Source organism: Pristiophorus japonicus, chromosome 4 (genome assembly GCF_044704955.1).
Source record: "Pristiophorus japonicus isolate sPriJap1 chromosome 4, sPriJap1.hap1, whole genome shotgun sequence".
NCBI lineage: Eukaryota > Metazoa > Chordata > Chondrichthyes > Pristiophoridae > Pristiophorus > Pristiophorus japonicus.
Genome location: NC_091980.1, coordinates 258,812,893 through 258,834,095, shown reverse-complemented (window position 1 = coordinate 258,834,095; position 21,203 = coordinate 258,812,893). Strand labels below are relative to the sequence as shown.

The window sequence follows — 21,203 nt, the reverse complement described above, 5'->3', positions numbered from 1 at the left end:
ACTTGGGATGAAGAATCTGAATTATGGAGGAAAGACTAGACCAACTAGGGTTTTGTGTTTTCAGACTTAAGATTAAGTGAGAAATTTGATAGTCTATTTCTTTCATCATTTTGGACACCTATGTACACAGATTATTTTCCACTGGTAGGTATATCGAAGACAAGTGGCTGTGATTTAAAGATATGCACAGAATATTTTTGCGGGAAGATTGAAGAAATTGTATTGCAGAATTACTGGAATGTTGAATGCATGGTTCTATTTCTTAATGAAGCAGTAAACTAAATAAATCTGAAATTAAAAAGCTAGTATCAATCAGTAATGGTGACCATGAAACTACTGGATTGTTGTAAAAACCCAACTGGTTCACAAATGTCCTTTAGGGAAGGAAACCTGCTGTCCTTACTCGGTCTGGCCTATATGTGACTCCAGACCCACAGCAATGTGGCTGACTCTTAACTGCCCTCTGAAATGGTCTAGCAAGCTGCTCAGTTGTAACAAACTGCTACAACAAAGTCACTGGGGGAGTACCTTCACCACAAGCACTACAGCAGTTCAGGAAGGCAGCCCACCACCTTCGAAGGCAATAGGGGATGGGCAATAAATGCTGATGACACCCACATTCCGTGAACAAATAAATTAAAAAAAAACACAAGCCAGTTAGATTGAACATTGGTCACTAGTTCACTGGCTGAAAATGTAAGATTAATGTGGTATTTCTATTCTCTCTACAAAGCTTACAATATTTTCTAATTTCAAACTGGATAAAAGTGCAGAGTGAAATGCTTAATGCACAAAAATTAAACATACTGAATTTGAATAAGCTCAACTTTGACATTTCAATATCTTTAATGCCAACTCTTTGCAAATATTTTCTAAAAGAAAAACATCTTTGTCACTTACCAACTTTAGTTGCTAGGAACTTTTTATTCTGTACAGGACCATTTTGTACAAAATATGAAATCTACTTTTTATTAGATATTACACTACTTAAAACAAAGTACAACATATGTACAATATTAAAATGAAGCCATTTATATAGGTATCACACTAAAGGTCACTTGTCATGTTACTGGACATTCCTCTTGTACAGGGCTTTTTTAAAAAAACGAATACAGATAAAGAAACTTAAAAAGGTGTCAATCATAAAGCTGCTTTTAAAGAAAAACAGTCACCAGAACAAGCTTTGGAATTACTTTTTCTTTATAGACACAAGAATTTCTGTAACCTATCATAAAACTGCTCATATGCTGGTTGAGGGGTATCCGTTTTGTGCTGGTTGAGCAGCACAATGATCAAAAAACAGACTTTAAAATCACCCCAGTCACCAAGAGTCTGCATACCATTTACCAAATTGTCATTTAATTTTGAATTGAGTAAAAAGATATTCTACAATATGAATAGATAACAAATCTCAATGTCTTGTACAGTAAGAGCTAGTACTGTTTTGGTAACAGCCCAAGCAGGTGAAACTGTCATCACAGCAACAACCCATGTATCATCCATTGCAAGCCAGAAAACAAGGACTAACCCCATTTAATAACATAAATTGCCAATTAATATAAAATGTTGCCAATCATACAGAAGAAAAAAAGTAATTCGAAGTTGACTTGCAATTTGGTGAGTGTCAATCTTTAGCAATAGATAAGTTAAAATTAGGAAAAATTGCTAAAGACAGGATCATATTCTGAATTGTATACAAACAATATACACTTTCTAGTGGCCAAAATAAAATTACAATCCTTCTGAACAGCTCACACAAATATACTGAACACCCAAAACCAATGGATATGAGAGATAAACTACTAGTCAATGTAAGACGGAAGTTCAAACAATGGTATGCAAATAAAAACAGCACTGCAAAAGCTTGTAAAAGCACCTTACTGTCCTAAAAGAAAAAAGTATTGGGGACAGAACTCCATGACAACTGTTGGGAATAAAAGACACAACATCTACATGTAAATCAAAATAGATTTTCCAACATGCTTATGTAGGACATTATTTTTTTTTAGCATTCACTTTTCAAGTTAAACAGGAAGTGCTTTCTGAAATTTGAAGATTTCTCTCATACAATAAAAGTTGGGAAAACTTCAAATTTTGTTCTTTTCTTTACAGCCCTGAATACCCCTACAATTTTATACTTGCTTCAGCATGCTAGGCTCAGAAAAATTCTTTAAAAAAATAATGTAAACAGAAATGGGAACACTGAGAGGAAATTTTAAATGAATGGCGTTTGCAGATATTCTTACCATGCACCATTTTGCATCGCAAACCTGATGATCAGCTAGAGATTATAAATCACTTGCAAACTTGGTGCTAAAGTTACGAGACTGACCAAACATGAGCTATTTAGAGAATATGCACAAACACTTATTTTTGGTTTTCCTCTGACCAGCTTCTGATTACTAATCATAATCAGTTATTTCACACCGCTTACAACAGCTATGCATACCTTGGTGTTTCACATGCCTAGCACATCATATCTTCATTCTAACAGATTTTGTAAAATCTAGTGCACATTAAGTTAGAACAGTGTGAGACATTTTCCATATCCAAAATCTAGTGCACATTAAGTTAGAAGATTGTGACATTTTTCCAGATCCATTCTCCACAAGGCATCTCAAAATTCTCTTATGTTTTGAGACAGAACAATTTATTTGAAAAAGTACACCAGCAAACAGACAGATTATAAAAGCACCAGAAAATTTATGTTCAAAAACATTAACGGGATGAAGGAATGAATTAAGATAATAGCGAACCCTGAGAATTCTTGCCACAGCCGATTTAGTACAATAAGAGTTCCATCAGAACTTCTAACTCTTGCCTTGCATAATATACATGAAGACAGACAACATGTAAAGAATGTTGACAAACTTTAAAAACTATAAAATGAGATGTCAAAGCACCTGAATAAAAAGATTAGATCCAAATCAATCCAGCAGGAATTAACTTTAGTTATTTTATATATTAATGGGGAATTAAATCAGATGTAAAATTTCAAGTTAACAATTTACTTAGAGATGAAATCCTATAGCAAGTATTCTAAATGATGTGGTACTATTATATGGAAAAAATTCATGACCATCACTTTTAATATCCCCCTAAACTAAAGATACTTTCTTTTCATGCAGTGCATTCATAGAATTTACTTTTAAAAAAAAAGGATGATTCCTCCTTTAAAATGGTCAGATTAAGTGCAGAATATTTCATGAGTTCAGAAACTCTTGACATTTAAGTTTATACTAATTAATTTTGGGATGCAATGATAAGTATATTGTGTTGAATGCAGTCATAATGCAAAAATGATGGCTTTAGTACTAAAAATTCAGTCTGTGACTTCTCAGGAATAAATTTAGATTTGATATCCCATTTATTTTCAAATACAGGTGTAAATAAAAGGATAAATATAAATGCCAAACAAATTTTATATATGGTTCTATGGACATGACTACTTGAAAATTTAACTCCATCTTTTGATGTAGATTGTAGAAAGCACAATACTCTATTTACCATTGTTTGAACTACCAAGGCTTGACTTCATACATGGTAAAGTTATTGCCTACAAACTGGATTCAAGAAAGCGTTAACTCAATGTATAGCTGATTGGTATGGCACAAAGCATAATAGCTTCTACAATAGACCAAGTTCGGAGAATAGCTTTTTACAATATTCTTCTGTTAAAATAGCCTAATGCCCATCATGAGCAGATATAATCTCTTCAGCCCGGCGATGGGATTCCAAGGCCTTCACGGTGTAAATATCCTGAGGCAACTCAGACTTGCGACGCACAAGTGGACGATCCTTTCGAAGATCTTTCTGTGCCTATAGAAAAGTAAATGAATGTCAAACATTCTACTAAAATAACTACTTATTGGGTTTTAATTCACAATCATGGTTTAATAAGACTTGACCACAGAAAGAATTGTATCTGAAATCTAAATTTTAAAAAAAAAAACTTTGTTTTGCTGTATCAGTAATTTTATATAAAAATGTAATGTTAAATTAAATACATAATTAGATCAGGTTAATTTTAATAATTCTTTTACCAAGACAGTAGATAATATATAAAACGCCGCCTTTTCTTCGGGGGGGGGGGGGCGGAGATCAGTTCACAAAGACATGCCTTTTTACTGATGACTTTCCACTAGAATCAGGAAAGGACCTTGTTGCAGCAATGACTTGTGAAGTGACACTGTACTGTATTTGCAAATTATGTAATGAGTGCTAGCTGACAGATCTAAAATGATGTAATGCATTAATACCCTCTGCAGTGTCTAAAATGTTTGCAAATATTGAAATGTTAGAAAAAATGCTATAGCTCACAAAACAAGAGCAATTTTTTGTAAAGGTGTATAATTTGTCAGTAATCCATTGAAGTACATCATAAATTTTATTCCTTCAGTGTAATCACGACACAATCCAGTTACATGTGGTGTCTGAACTTAGTTACTGGCACATCAACTTGCCAAAAATGAAACCATAATGTGTATGTTCTGAATCTCCCATGGAGTTGCTTGCAGTAAGTTGGATGATGAACTGTTCAATAAAAAGATAGGAGCATTATGCCATGTAATGCACATTGAAAAAAGTATAATTACTGTTAAGTAAACAGTAAGTGAGGATAGAGTTTAATTGCTCTTCAGGCTGTGGAGGTCAGAAGCCTAGCTTTCACTTAATTACAAAAAAAGTGTGGCACTTAAGTTCATACAGGGTTAGATACCTTCTGGCAACTAAATATTAACTGCTGAGGGACTATGCCATTCTAAAGGAGTTTAAAATAAACAAAAATTAAGTGCGAAATAGAATCATAGAAATTTACATCACGGAAGGAGGGCATTGCAGCCCATTGTGTCCGTGCCTGCTGACAAAGAGCAATCCAGCTCTTGGTTCCTAGCCCTGTAGGTTACAGGACAACAAATGCACATCCAAGCACTTTTTAAAATGTGGTGCTTCCACCACCTTTTCAGGCAGTGAGTTCCCGACCCTCACCACCCTCGATGAAGAAATTTCCCCTCAAATCCCCTCTGAACCTCCTACCAATTACTTTAAATCTATGCCACCTGGTTGGTGACCCCTCTGCTAAGGGAAATAGATCCTTCCTATCCAGTCTATCTAGGCCGCTCATAATTTTATACACCTCAATAAGGTCTCGCCTCAGCCTCCCGTTTCAAGGAAAACAAATCCAACCTATCCAATCCGTCTTCATAGCTAAAATTCTCCAGTCCAGACAACTACCTCGTAAATCTCCTCTGTACCCTTTCTAGTGCAATCACATCTTTCCCATAATATGGTGACCAGAATTGCACGCAGTACTTTAGCTGTGGCCTGATTAGTGTTTTATACAGTTGAAGCATAACCTCCCTGCTCTTGTGTTCTATGCCTCAGCTAATAAAGGCAAATATTCCGTATGCCTTCTTAACCACCTTATCTACCCAACCTGCTACCTTCAGGGATCTGTGGACATGCACTCCAAGGTCCCTTTGTTCTTCTACACTTCTCAGTGTCCTACCATTTAATGTGTATTCCCTTGCCTTGTTAGCCCTCCCCAAATGCATTACCTCACGCTTCTCCGGATTGAACTCCATTTGCCACTGTTCAACCCACCTGAGCAGTTCATTGGTATCCTCCTGCAGTCTGCAGCTAGCTTAATTGTTCACCACAACCGATTTTAGTATCATCTGCAAACTTCTTAATCATACCCCCGACATTCAAGTCTAAATCATTGATATATACACCACAAAAAGCGAGGGATCTAGTACTTAGTCCTGTGGAACCCCACTGGATACAGCCTTCCAGTCACAAAAATACCCATCAACCATTACCCTTTGCTTCTTGCCTCAGCCAATTTTGGATCCAACTTGCCACTTTGCCCTGGATCCCATGGGCTTTTACTTTCGTGACCATTCTGCCATGTGGGACCTTATCAAAAGCCTTAATAAAATCCATATACACTACATCAAACGCACTACCCTCATCGACTCTCCTCGTTACCTCCTCAAAAAATTCAATCAAGTTAGTCAGACACGACCTTCCCGTAACAAATCCATGCTAAGTGTCCTTGATTAATCCGTGTCTTTCTAAAATGAAGATTTATCCTGTCCCTCAGAATTGTTTCCAATAATTTTCTCACCAGAGGTTAGACTGCCTGGCCTGTAATTACTCAGTCTATCCCTTTCTCCCTTTTTAAACTCCCTGTAGCCAGGGAGGATTGGAAAATGGTCAGAACCTCTGCTATTTCCTCTTTTGCTTCAGCCTGGGATATATTTCATCCAAACCTGGGGATGTATCCATTTCCAAAGCTGCTAAAGCCTTCAATACTTCCTCTCTCACTGTTCATTTCATTTACTTTTTCACACTCCTCCATGATTACAATGTCTGCATCGCCCCTCTCTTTTGTGAAAACAGATGCAAAGTATTCATTAAGAACCATACCCACATCTTCCGCCTCCACTCAGTTTACCTTTATGGTCTCTAATAGGCCCTACTCTCTTTAGTTATCCTCTTGCTCAATGTATTTATAAAACATCTTTGGAGTTGCCTTGATCTTACTTGCCAAAAATGTTTCATGCGCTCTCTGCTTTCCTAATCTCCCTTTTAATGACACCCCATGCACTTTCTGTACTCCTCTAGAGTTTCTGCAGTATTGAGCCCTCGGTATCTGACATAAGCCTCCCTTTTTTTATCCTACCCTGTATGTCCCTCGACATCCAGGGAGCTCTAGATTTGTTAGTCCCACCCATTTTCTTTAAGGGAACATACTTGCTCTGAACCCTCAGGATCTCCTTCTTGAATGCCTCCCACTGCTCTGACACTGATTTACCTTCAAGTAGCTGTTTCCAGTCCACTTTGGCTAAATCACACCTCAGCTTAGCAAAATTGGCTTTTCCCTCAATTGAGAACTTTTATTCCTGGTCTATCTTTGTCCTTTTCCATAACTACCCTAAATCTAACTGAATTATGATCACTAGCACCAAAATGCTCTCCACTTCCCCTTCCACTTGCCCAACTTCATTCCCTAAAACTAAGTCCAAAACTGCCCCTTCCCTTGTTGGGCATTCTACATACTGGCTAAAAAAGTTCTCCGGAATGCATTTTAGGAATTCTGCACACTCTATACCGTTCACACTAATTTTATCCCAGTTAATATTAGGGTAGTTGAAATCCCCTACTATTACTGCCCTATAGTTTTTGCACTTCTCAGAAATTTGCCTGCATATTTGCTCTTCTATCTCCCTCTGACTGTTTGGGGGTCTAGAGTACACTCCCAGTAGTGTGATTGGCCATTTTTTTTGTTCTTTAGTTCAACCCCATATAGCCTCATTTGATGATCCTTTTAATATATCATCCTTCCTCACAGCTGTAATTGTTTCTTTAATCAATACTGCGACCCCCCCCTTCTTTTTTCCCCCCTCTCTATCCCGTCTGAAAACCCTGTAACCAGGAATTTTGAGCTGCCACCCCGGTCCTTCTTTCAGCCGTGTCCCAAGTGTCTATCTGTGCTCTCAGTTCATCTGCCTTATTCCCTATAATCCTTGCACTGAAGTAGATACCATTAAGCACTGCCAAACTCCCTGGTTGTCTATTTTCTAGCCCTTGTTTCCTCTGTCTTCCAAATTCACTTTCTACTTTCCAATTCCAGTTTCTCTCCCTGCTGAATATATTCTCAGGTTACCACCCCCCTCCCCAACAGCATGAACCATGACACACAAGAAATGCACTGAAGACATATCACTTATTATACTAGCTGATCTCCTATGGCATTGCCCATGGTAAGTCAAGTGAAACACTATTTTGTAAGGACTGGAAGATTATACCATGTAATGGAAAATGTCATATTATGGTATGTGGTATATCAATCATTTATGCAATATTAAAATGTGCCCCTTTAAAGCCACAAAAAATACTTCAAATGTTTATGCCAAGAATTATGGCAGAAATGAAATAAATGTGCCTATGTCAGCAGTGCAACACAGGAAGTGTGAAATAAAGGAATGTAGACATACCGTTTTTAATATACAACAGCAGATCTACCAGTGTCGGTTAGTGACTCAAGTTACACTCTTGCAAGAGAGGATTGTTGGACTGTAGAAGTAGGGGAAGAGTGTGTGAAGGAATATTTAAGACTTCAGCCATGACAGTGAAGCAACTATTTTTGATTGAGTCTTGTGAAATAAATAATGAATACCCACTGCAGCTGGATAAATAATCAGAACAGGTGTAAATAAATTAAATAGAATGTACAGCACCGAACAGCCCATTCGGTCCATGCCAGTGTTAATGCACCACATAAGCCTCCTCCCATACCTCTTCATCTAACCCTATCAAGCATATCTTCTATTCCTTTCTCCCTCAAATGTTTATCTAGCTTCCCCTTGAATGCATCAATTGGTTCTTAAATGATTCCAGGGTTTTCATCATTACTACTCTATTTGGAAGTTCCTTAGATATGTTAATCTGTGTAATATCAGTCCTAAATTTGTCTTTTACTAGTTTTTTGTCACCTTGTCCTATTTAATTCAAAGTAGCTTTCTGGATTTACCCATCCCGTACCGTTTACTGTACGTACTGCCATAAGATTACTTTTCAGATGCTTCCTTTCAATGCTGAAAAGTCCAGGTCTCGCCTCATAAGTCAGATCTCTAATAATAGGGATCAGTCTTGTGGCTCTTTTGAACATTGGCTCCAAAAGTGCTTAGATCACGATGACCAGATCTAGACAAAGTACTTAAGGTGCAGACTGACCTGCGCACTAGTTTAGTTTGATAGATAAATAAACCTGTAAGTAGTCATAATTTTTGTCTGAACCACCCAACATATTGCTATGACCTTAAAATTTTTTAATGAGTCTTTTAACCTAGTTTAAAATACAGATAAATCCTGGAAGGATTTGTGCATTTACAAATATCCATTCCCATTTACTATTGCAGCCTCCTATTGCCTCTTGTACTTATGGTATTCCAATTTAAGCAGAGGAACTGTTCACACATTAAAGCCAATCCTATTTGTATTCACTTGTGGTGAGATCTTTTTTTAGGGCCTGCTGGATTCAATAAAAAGTAACCCACGGCTGTTCCAATATTTTCTTCAACTTCATATTTTTAAAAAAATGCCGTAAAAGCATTTATAATGGAATGAAAACGCCTTCATTAAGATCAATTTATGCCGACATCATCGTAAGAGCAAATTATTAAAGCAAAACAGATGGGTCTACAAAATTAAATACTGCAGGAAATTACATTTGTTAACAGATTAATTAGACAGGTACCAAATAGTTCGGACAGATAGCACAATTTACAACAGTATATGCAAACTATGCAATGACATTACATTCTTGCATAAAACATTTTATACCTGAGTTGCTTGATCTTCCACTGCCTTTCTGATCATCTGGATATCTTCTATCAAGGGACCATCTGTTTCCATAGCAACTGGACTATTCATACCACTAGGATCGATAAAAAGCTGATACTGAAAGATAAAATTTAAGTTTCATGTAAAAATAATTTCAATTTATATTTAAAAATAAAATGTGCAGGTGCAAAGCTCAAGATGGCTTTACAAATAACTACAGAGATAAATATTTTTCAAATTAAAAATTAAAAAGATGTGAGCATCCTGGATGCTCAAAGAATTCATAAGTGGTGGTGGAAGGAGAATAGATGTTTTGGGAAGGCACTGAACAAAGACAGACCAAAGAGAGCTGAACCTGGATCTACTGGAGGGCTGGCTAGAAAGCAGGATTGAAGTGAGTTACACTGTCCAAAGACCTGGCCATACTGAGTTAGCCAATCTGAGCCACAGCACAAATGGAGACACAACTGGTGAGGATTCCACTTCTATTCTCTGTCTAGCAACTTTTAACGGATTTGCATTTATATGGTTGTATGGTAAGGACAGAACCAAGCTCAGCTGTGATGCCCTGCTGTCAAATAGCCTCCACCATTCATTGTCAATGCTCATATATATGAATAATGGCCATTTGGACTGGGAGGATTTCAGCATCAGTAAAACCATACCCCAGCAAGGAGCCAATACTTTCTCGAGGAGAAGGGGTTAAGACTCGGGAGGATGGGGGGTGGGTGGTGTTAAGAGGAGAAAGAGATTTACCTACTACCTGCCACTTTGACCACAGATGTTCATAACAGAGGATTCATACCCATAGCAGCAATTTAGTACAAATACAGGCCAACAAAGAAAGTATTATAGATCAAAATAGAAATAGTAAAGCATAGACATGCTGTGTAAAGTCATCCTAAAGTGACTAAAATGTGCCCATCCCAAAGTATCAATATATTGTTAAAATTATTACATAACATTTTATAATTTAGAATTGCCAATGTGATATATGATACAACAGACATGATTTTTACAGCTTGACAGCTGCAAGAAAAATGCAGGGAACAGCAGCAACCCTTGTACATGGCCTTCTTTGATCTTACAAAGGCTTTTCACACTGTCAACTGTGAGGGACGATGGAGCATCCTCCTCCGTTTCGGCTGCCCCCAAAAGTTCATCTGCTCCACGATGACATGCAAGCAGTGATCCTGACCAACGGATCTATTACAGACCCAATCCACATCCGGACAGGGGTCAAGCAGGGCTGTCTCATCGCGCCAATGCTCTTCTCAATCTTCATCACTGCAATACTCCACCTCACACTCAACAAGCTCCCCACTGGAGTGGAACTAACATACAGAACCGTGGGAACCTGTTTAACCTTTGTCGTCTCCAGGCCAGATCCAAGACCGTCCCAATGTCTGTCATTGAGCTACAGTACGCGGACGACGCTTGCATCTGCGCAGAGACTGAACTCCAAGTCATAGTCAACATCTTCACTGAGGCGTACAAAAGCACGGGCCTTACACTAAACATCGATAAGACAAAGGGTCCTCCACCAGCCTGTCCCCGCCACACAACACTGCCGCCCCCCCCCCACCCCAGTCATCAAGATCCATGGTGCGGCCCTGGATAACTTTCCATTCCTCGGGAGCCTACTATCGGCAAGGGCAGACATCGACGACGAGATTCAACAACGCCTCCAGTGTGCCAGCGCAGCCTTCGGCCGCCTGAGGAAGACACTGTTTGAAGATCAGGACCTCAAATCTGCCACCAAGCTCATGTTCTACAGGGCTATTGTGATACCCGCCCTCCTGTATGGCTCAGGGATGTGGACCATATACAGCAGACACCACAAATCGCTGGAAAAATACCACCAATGATGTCTCCGCAAGATCCTGCAAATTCCCTGGGAGGTCAGACGCACCAACATTAGCGTCCTTGACCAGATCAACATCCCCAGCATCTAGGCACTGACCACACTCGACCAGCTCTGCTGGGCGGGCCACATTGTTCGCATGCCTGACATAAGACTCCCAAAGCAAGCGCTCTACTTGGAACTCCAACATGCCAGGCGGGCCCAAGGTGGGCAGAAGAAATGTTTCAAGGATACCCTCAAAGCCTCCTTGATGAAGTGCAACATCCCTACCGGCACCTGGGAATCCATGGCCAAAGACCGCCCCAAGTGGAGGAAGTGCATCCGGGAGGGCGCTGAGCACAGAGTCTCATCGCCGAGAGCATGCAGAAGCCAAGCGCAGGCAGCGGCAGGAACGTGTGGCAAACGTGTCCCAACCACCCTTTCCTTCAATGACTGTCTGTCCCACCTGTGACAGAGACTGTAATATACATTAATGATTTGGATGAAGGAATAGAGTGTAATATCTCCAAGTTTGCAGATGACACTAAACTGGGTGGCGCTGTGAGGAGGACGCTAAGAGGCTGCAGGGTGACTTGGACAGGTTTGGTGAGTGGGCAAATGCATGGCAGATGCAGTATAATGTGTATAAATGTGAGGTTATGCATTTTGGGAGCAAAAACACAAAGGCAGAATATTATCTGAATGGCAGCAGATTAGGAAAAGGGGAGTTGCAACGAGACCTGGGTGTCATGATTCATCAGTCATTGAAAGTTGGCATGCAGGTACAGCAGGTGGTGAAGGCAAATGGTATGTTGGCCTTCATAGCTAGGGGATTTGAGTAAGGGAGGTCTTACTGCAGTTGTACAGGGCCTTGGTGAGGCCTCACCTGGAATACTTTGTTCAGTTTTGGTCTCCTAATCTGAGGAAGGACGTTCTTGCTATTGAGGGAGTGCAGCGAAGGTTCACCAGACTGATTCCCGGGATGGCTGGACTGTCATATGAGGAGACTGGATCAACTGGGCCTTTATACACTGGAGTTTAGAAGGATGAGAGGGGATCTCATAGAAACGTACAAGATTCTGACAGGACTGGACAGGTTAGATGCAAGAAGAATGTTCCCGATGTTGGGGAAGTCCAGAACCAGGGGACATAGTCTTAGGATAAGGGGTAGGCCATTTAGGGCTGAGATGAGGAGAAACTGCTTCACTCAGTTGTTAACCTGTGGAATTCCCTGTCGCAGAGTGTTGTTGATGCCAGTTCATTGGATATATTCAAGAGGGAGTTAGATATGGCCCTTACGGCTAAAGGGATCAAGGGGTATGGAGAGAAAGCAGGAATGGGGTACTGAGGTGAATGATCAGCCATGATCTTATTGAATGGTGGTGCAGGCTCGAAGGGCCGAATGGCCTACTCCTGCACCTATTTTCTATGTTTCTATATTTCCCCTATTGGACTGCTCAGTCACCCAAGAACTCATTTTTGAAGTGGAAGCAAGTCTTCTTCGATCTCGAGGGACTGACGACGATGACATCATCAGTTAATAGAATTTGCTAGGTAAATGCACTAGTGATGTACTGGACCATATAGACCAGTAACTGGGTCTGTGCTGAATTAACTAATTTCAGTTGGGATGGTGATTGAGGCACTAAAAGTGATCTCTGCACTACTGGAATATTGACTAGTTCAGGAAATCAACGGCCTCCTACTCCTGATCGCTATCCAGTGACACTTGCTGGAAAATGCACTTGTGTAGACATTGGGTACAAATAAGAGCTCGCTGTGATGCCCACGGTCAAATAGCCTACCTACACTGGACTCTTGCACAAGGAATGACCATTTGGGCAAGGTATTGGAGGCTTGCAAGCTCCCAAAGAACTACATAACAGCAGGAGTAACCACAATTGGGAGGGGCAAGTGGAGGAATTTGGGTGGGGGGGGGGGGGAAGAAGGAAAATAGGATTTAAATGTATTAAAAGTGTGGTAAGGAATGTAATATGGCAGGCTCAAAACGATCTTTGTACAGGAGGCGCTCTTCCTCTATAAAGCAAATTCCCAAATTCAGGTGATTCATCTTGTAGCATATGAACCAAATACTCTAGATGTTGGAACCACTTCATATTTAGGTTGAAGCCTTGTTTTCTACAACGTACATACACTGAAAGCTAGTAATTAAAATATGGGGCTTACAAACACACCCGATGGTCAGGGGCTCAAAGACGTTACATCCGAGCTCAGAACTGTGTTTCCTTTGGAGGGGGTGGGGGGGGGGTTAGGGGTGGAGAGATTTTGATACCAGGTTATAATAAATATTTCATTAAAATGATTTTGCACTGATATTTAATCAATAAATGCCCTGCTTTTTGCTATATGGCAAGTATCTGTCTGGTTCATTACATTTTATTTTTAATACATATATTGAATGCACCTGTTCATGATGGCTCCTGGGTTATCATATCTGTCCCAATTGTATGGATATGTGAACAGAAGAGCTGATTCCAGAGAACAGGTATAGTGGTTATGTTACTGGACTAGTAATCCAGAGGCCTGGACTAATGATCCAGAAACACGAGTTGAAATCCCACCATTCCAGCTGGGGAATTTAAATTCAGTTAATTAAATGTTGAACACCACTTGGAAGAAGCACCAAGGGCACAGAATGTACTTTGAATGGGGGACTTCAATGTCCATCACCAAGAGTGGTTCGGCAGCACCAATACTGACTGAGTCCTGAAGGACATAGCTATCAGACTGGGCCTGCAAACTGGTGGAGAGAGTACCAACACGAGGGAAATATCTACTTGACCTCGTCCTCACCGATCTATCTGTTGCAGATGCATTCATCCATAACAGTATTGGTAGCTGTGACCACCGCAGGCTCAAATGGCCTACTCCTGCACCTATTTTCTATGTTTCTATGTCCCAACTCCCCAAAACCTTTCCACCATTTACAAGGTACAAGTCAGGAGTGATGGAATGCTCTCCACTTGCCTGGATGAGTGCAGCTCCAACAACACTGAAGAAGCTCGACACCATCCAAAGTAGCCCACTTGATTGGCACTCATCTGCCACTGTAAAAATTTGCCCCCTCTACCACCGGCACATCATGGCTGCAGTGTATACCATCTACAAGATGCACTGCAGCAACTCGCCAAGGCTTCTTTGACATCACCTCTCAAACCTGTGAGCTCTACCACCTAGAAGGGATAAGGGCAACAGATGCATGGGAACACCACCATCTCCAAGTTCCCTTCTAAGTCACACACCATCCTGACTTGGAAATATATCACTGTTCTTGCAATGTTGCTGGGTCAAAATCCTGCAAGTCCCTTCCTAACAGCACTATGGGAATACCTTTACAACATGGACTGCAGTGGTTCAAGTGGCGGCTCACCACTAACTTCTCAAAGGCAATTAGGGATAGGCAATAAATGCTGGCCTTTCCAACAACGCCAACATCCCAGGAATGAATGAAGAAAAAGAACATGCTCTGAAAAGTGACGATTCAATGTCCACAGCATCTCCAAAGTCTATTTTCAGTATGGGTTAAGGATAGGTTTTTTTTTTGCATTCAACCAGACAAGCTGAATAGCTTTATGATTTTAACATATTTTTATATACACAGAAGTGAATATTTTGAGTCAACTTCTTTCAGTCCCCAGCAAATCAGGAATCTATTTTCAGAAGTACTTAAAAAAAAAAATATTGCTTTCAAATTGATGTGCGTCTTTGGATCATTTTTGTGTTCCTTAAGGTGAGGAAATTAAATGATCAATAGAACAGGTTCCTCTTTGGGCACCCAATGGCAGAATCCAGCACTTCCAGGGCAGGTACACCATACAAAGGCGGCTTTCTTCTACTCTGCTCCAGCATGTACCCGAGCCTCAAACCCAAAAGACCCACCCCAATTGCGCTAAAGGTTTGTTTTTCCTCTTTTTCACACCAGTGATTCCCATTGTCCCAAATTTTACAGTAAAAACAAGGCTATCAGCGCACAGCTATTAAAGTGTAAATCGGACAGCAACTTCCGATTGCACATGTGCAGATAAATGCAGAAATCAGAAAGTTGCTGTCTGAGTTGCCCTGTTCCTCCACTAGCTGCGCTATATCAGAATTGAAACATATGGAACTGCGTGATATTACTGTACTTGCTTGATATATACCCACTTAACTCCCCAGAAAGAGTTAGGTCTTGCCCATTCCAGTACAAATATAAGTCTTAATCACTGCCAAACAACTTCTCTGGCAATGAAAATTAATTTTTTTACAAGTGTGGCATCTCATTCTTTCAGATTTTAATTAGTAGGAGATTTCAAAAAATAAAAACTTTAAATAACTTTTTGTTAAATTTTTTCTTTGTCTCTTATCTCTCTCAATCCCATCTTTCTTTCCCTCTTTAGTTAGCTTTCTGTACATGATTTGGCATTGAATTAGCTATTCTAGCTTATATTTTCTGGCTCAGACAATGTGCTGTTCATCAACAACTCTTCAATCAGAGTAGTTAAGGTGATACATAGTTGTTTGCCCTGTTCATATAGGTCCCAGAACCTCTGTAGAGGGCACTGCTCCAAAATGGCTTTGTAGTAATGATAACTTATTTATATAGCGCCTTTAACGCAGTAAAACGCCCCAAGGCGCTTCACAACAGTGTTACAGACAAACAGATAAATTTGACAGCCACAGAAGAAATTAAGGCAAATGATCAAAAGCTTGTTTAAAGATGTAGGTTTTAACAAGCATCTTAAAAGGAGGAAAGAGGAGGTAAAGACACAGGTTTAAGGGAGGGAGTTCCAGAGCTTAGGACCCAGGCAGCTGAAGGCATGTCCACCAATGGTTGAGCAGTTATAATGAGGGATGTTCAAGAGGCCAGAATTTGAGGAGCGCAGACATCTTGTGGGATTGTGAGGCTGCAAAAGATTAGAGATAGGGAGGGGCAAGTTCATGGAGTGATTTGTAAATAAGGATGAGAATTTTGAAATCGAGGCATTGTTTAACTGAGAGCCAATGTAGGTTAGAAAGCACAGGGATGATGGGTGATCTTGACAGTGCAGGTTAGTACACAGGCTGCTGAGTTTTGGATGATTTCAAGTTTACGTAGTGTGGAATGTGGAAGGCTGGCCAGGAGTGAGTTTGAGTAGTCAAGTCTAGAGGTAACAAAGGCATGAATGAGGATAATGACAGCAAGTTCCAGTGCAAATCCCCACAGAAAGTCTGTGGGCAGGTGCAAGTGTAATGAACAGCTACTGCCATGCATTCAACGCTGACTGCAAAATCCGGTCCAGTGTCTACGTGGAGTTACCACTTAGTGCCATAAATTACAAGCAGTTCTGTGCTGCAGCCTCACATGCACTAGAAATGGAGCGAAACTTGGAGACTAATTTTATACTCTATAGGTAATAAAAATCCAAAGAGTGAATTAACTCCCCAACTGGCAATAATTCCTGGATTCTTAAAAGCAATTTTAAACACCAAAGTTTTAACAGGTGCACCCTGAAGAACATACATGCAAATTATTTTCTAATTGTTACGGCACAGAAATGCAGAGTCGCATCCTAAAATTGGGTATTTAGAGATAATTAAATTTCAACTTCTGCTATAATCAAGCCTTTATCCTTTAGTCCTGTATGAAACTTGTGCATTCCTACATAATGGCCATATTAGGCTAAAAAGTTATTTGAAGAGTTATATACAGCCAGCAAAAAATGTGCTAAGGCATACAACAGCTACAATCCAATCCATATTGTGTTTCCTCCAACACAATAGTAAGCAAATAGATTATAAAACTTACAAGTTTAATTTTGTTTTAACTTGAACTGATAACCATGGTATAACATAATTCTAGCAAAATATTTATGGTTAAACGTAATAGAACTCACTAATTCATCTGTATTCTGCTTTGCATTAAAAAAAACAACCAATGTTCCATAATAGGGACATTTCAATAACTACAACAGAATGCCAAATTCTTTTTTTAGCATTTGATAACTTCCAAAGCCTTAAATTTCAAATTTGCCTGTCCTCGTGACTGAAATTTTACTTGCTCTCATTCAGGTCACTTGTAGTGTTATATAAAAAAAAGACAAGTATCAAATCATAATTATCACAAAGCACATCTCATATCAGCTGATATAAAGTGGCACTGATTAAAGCCATGGATAGAGAAAAAGATTTGAAAGTACATTACAACAGTGAATACACTTCAAAAGTACTTCATTAGCTGTGAAGTGCATTTGGATACAGTAATTGGTTGCACAAATACCCCTCAGGCTAGAACTGGAACTTGAGAACATGAGCGGACTACTTGCCCATTCAGCCGGATATGAAAGACTATATAGATTACTCCCATTTACTAAGAAAAGGCATACAGTCTCTATTCGTTATTTTGAAATCAATTTTATAATAAAAATGGAATTATCCAGTAATTATAATTAGGCAACTTTTAATGAACAGGTGTAAACTCTACACCGAAGGGTAAATTTACCACTTACTCCAGCCAGAATGCTACACATCAGGAGTATGTAACTGTAGAATTTACCCTCAAATATTTTATTCAGTAATGCACAGCTAGCGATCAATAGTTATGGAAGCTATTTAAAATTTAGCAGAAATGAAAAGTAAACAGACATGCAAATATCACTAAACTAAAAATGTTCACTCAAAAGACCTTGAAATCTAACAATTGCAACACATTCTAAATGGAAAAGTTAATTTTATTATAACAAATATAAAAATAATTTACCAATGAAATTTTTGTTGTTGATTCTGCACATTCAACTTTTTGGACTGCACTAAGGTCAAGTGGTAGTTGTTTAAAGAAAGAGAATTTTCTTTGGGCTCATCAACCTTGCTTCCGGTACTATATCTGCAGTTAGCAATAGTGTCAAATCATGATCTATATCTAGGGAGAGTTTTTTCTGTTCCAGATGACTAGACATTTCTTTTGTTCAATGGGCGACTAATTAAAAATCACAAAACATTTTTAAAAAGTTGAAGTGTACCTACCTGGTTTTTGGAGACAGGGCACATAGACAGTTCCCAGGATGGCCAGTTTCGTAAGGAACCCAGTGTCTGATGAAATAAAGTAACTTTATGAAGTTTGGTTAAAGTAAAGCATTTTTGACTTGGAACTTGTCAGTATTTGTGAACAAATGACCTCAGGCCAGGCAAAGGAGGACAAGAAAAAAAAGCACAATAAATCTTCCTCTATTTTTTTCCTGTGGTCCCCTGCCTACTAGGTTGAGATTGGTCACAATTATTTCACTTGAGCTTCCTCGAAAGAAACAAGACACTTACTCAATTAATCCTCATTGTATTACTGAGTTACAAGAAGGAAACTAATGTACCACCCAGTCACTGATGAGTTTAAAAAAATTAATAGCTGATCTCCTGTGATGTTGCATATGTGGATTCAAATGCATTATTCAAATCGAGCAAGGCTAGAGGGTGGGAGGAATAAGTGTACCAAGGCAGGGAAAGGGAATTGGGAGAAAAAAAAGTTAGAAAGCCAGAAAACTCACTTTGGGGGAAGTAAGGTTGAGAAGGTCGAGGTAAGTGTCATTACGAGTGACTCAGCAATTTACTACAGGTTGAGCATCCGAAATTCGGAATGTTTCGAAATACAGGCCGATCCGTGGTGGGGTCGTCCAGAATCCGGAAAATGTTCCTGTTGTGTATCTGTAAAGCATGCACTCCCATGTTCCGCCACCAGGAAGTGCATCCTCTGAAGTCCCAAGGGATCCCAACATCCCTTGGGAGCACTGTATATCAGCCAGCCCGAAGGCCTGTTCCTTACTCTGGAGTGTCTTAATAAAGTCTGAGGTCACTGTTACTTTAACCTCCCTGTGCGCAGTCTCATCTGCGTTAGGAACACAACAACTGACGACGAGGATACGAATCCAACACAAAGATGCAGCACACTGTGGGCGCACCCTGGAAAAGTTCTCAGAGGATGAGGACTGGGAAGCCTATGTCGAATGGCTAGACCAGTACTTTATAGCCAACGAGCTGGACGGAGAAGGAAGCGCTGCAAAAAGGAGAGCGGTTCTCCTCACGGTCTGCGGGGCACCGACCTACAGCCTCATGAAGAATCTTCTGGCTCTGGTGAAACCCACAGATAAGTCGTATGAGGAGCTGTGTACACTGGTTCGGGAGCATCTTAACCCGAGGGAGAGCGTGCTGATGGCGAGGTATCGGTTCTACACGTGACAGCGATCTGAAGGTCAGGAAGTGGCGAGCTACGTCGCCGAGCTAAGGTGACTTGCAGGACAATGTGAGTTTGATGGCTACCTGGAGCAAATGCTCAGAGACTTTTTTGTCTGGGCATTGGCCACGAGACCATCCTACGAAAACTTTTGACTGTAGAGACACCGACCTTCAGTAAGGCCATAGCGATAGCACAGACGTTTGTGTCCACCAGTGATAACACCAAACAAATCTCTCAGCACACAAGTGCTAGCAATGTTCATAAATTAACTGGAACTGTGTTTGCGAGCAGAAATGTACAGGGCAGAAACCACGAGTCTGCAACTGACCCAGATGACTGAGAGTCCGCAACAAAGGATGAATGCAAGGCAATTCACACCTTGTTGGAGTTGTGGAGGCTTCCATTCAGCCTATTCATGCCACTTCAAAGGGTATGTTTGCAAGAGCTGTGGAACAATGGGGCACCTCCAACGAGCTTGCAAACGAGCTGCAAGCTCTACAAAACCTGCTAACCACCACGTGGCAGAGGAAGATCAGTCCATGGTGGATCAAAGCAATTTCAAGCCTCAGAGAGAGGAGGCAGATGCTAAAGTACACGGGGTGCACACATTTGACGAAATGTCCACCTATAATGCTAAATGTAAAATTGAATGGCTTACCCGTAGCCATGGAACTGGACACTGCGCTAGCCACTCCATCGTGAGTAAAAAGATGTTTGTGAGATTGTGGTGCAACAAGGCACTCAGACCAGCCCTGAGCCCCATCCACACGAAACTGAGAACACCAAAGAGCTCATCACTGCCCTGGGCAGCGCCATGGTCAAGGTCACCTACGAGGGCACAGTGCACGAACTGCCACTCTGGATTGTCCCGGTTGATGGCCCCACACTGCTTGAAAGGAGTGCCTGCAGAACTGGGATAACATCCGAGCACTATCACACGTCGACGAGACTTCATGTACCCAGGTTCTGAACAAATTTCCCTCCCTTTTTGAGCCTGACATTGGAAACTTTTACGGGCGAAGGTGCAGATCCACTTGGTCCCAGAGGCATGACCCATTCACCACAAGGCACGAGCGGTACATGATGAAGGAAATCGAGCTGGACAGGCTGCAACACGAGGGCATCATCTCCCCAGTGGAATTCAGCGAGTGGGCCAGCCCGATTGTTCCAGTACTCAAAAGTGATGGCACGGTCAGGATTTGCGGTGATTATAAAGTAACTATGAATCATTTCTCACGACAGGACCAACACCCGCTACCCTAAGGCAGACGACCTATTTGCAACACTGGCAGGAGGCAAGACATTCACCAAGCTCGACCTGACTTCGGCCTACATGACGCAGGAGCTGGAGGAGTCTTCGAAGGGCCTCACCTGAATCAACACGCAAAAGGGACTGTTCATCTACAACAGATGTTCGTTTGGAATTCGGTCGGCTGCAGCGCTCTTCGAGAAACATGGAGAGCCTACTCAAGTCGGTACCACGCACGGTGGTTTTTCAGGACGACATATTGGTCACGGTCGGGAGACCGTCGAGCACCTACAAAACCTGGAGGAGGTCCTCCAGCAACTGGATTCTGTAGGGCTGCGGCTGAAGAGGTCGAAATGCATCTCCATGGCAACAGAAGTGGAGTTTTTGGGAAGAAAGATCGCGGCAGACGGCATTCGGCCCACAGACGCCAAGACAGAGGCTATCAGGAACGCGCCCAGGCCACAGAACATCACGGAGCTGCGGTTGTTCCTGGGACTCAACTATTTTGATAACTTCCTACCGGGGTTAAGCACCTTCTTAGAGCCCCTACATGTGTTATTGTG

At 40.8% G+C, this 21,203-nt stretch overlaps 1 protein-coding gene across 5 annotated transcripts in view; it reads right to left on the bottom strand.

Moving 5' to 3' along the window:
- Positions 1-904: 904 nt before the first annotated feature.
- LOC139263376 (serine/threonine-protein phosphatase 2A 56 kDa regulatory subunit gamma isoform) overlaps positions 905-21,203 on the bottom strand; it is a 181,448-nt gene continuing 161,149 nt past the window's right edge. For all 5 annotated transcript variants that reach the window (XM_070879380.1, XM_070879379.1, XM_070879378.1 and 2 more), the window contains 3 exons: positions 18,191-18,256; positions 9,349-9,465; positions 905-3,819 (listed from right to left, as the gene is read on the bottom strand). In XM_070879380.1, the coding sequence (XP_070735481.1) occupies positions 3,685-3,819; positions 9,349-9,465; positions 18,191-18,256 (318 nt within the window). In that variant the 3' untranslated portion in view covers positions 905-3,684. The remainder of the gene's footprint in view (positions 3,820-9,348; positions 9,466-18,190; positions 18,257-21,203) is intronic.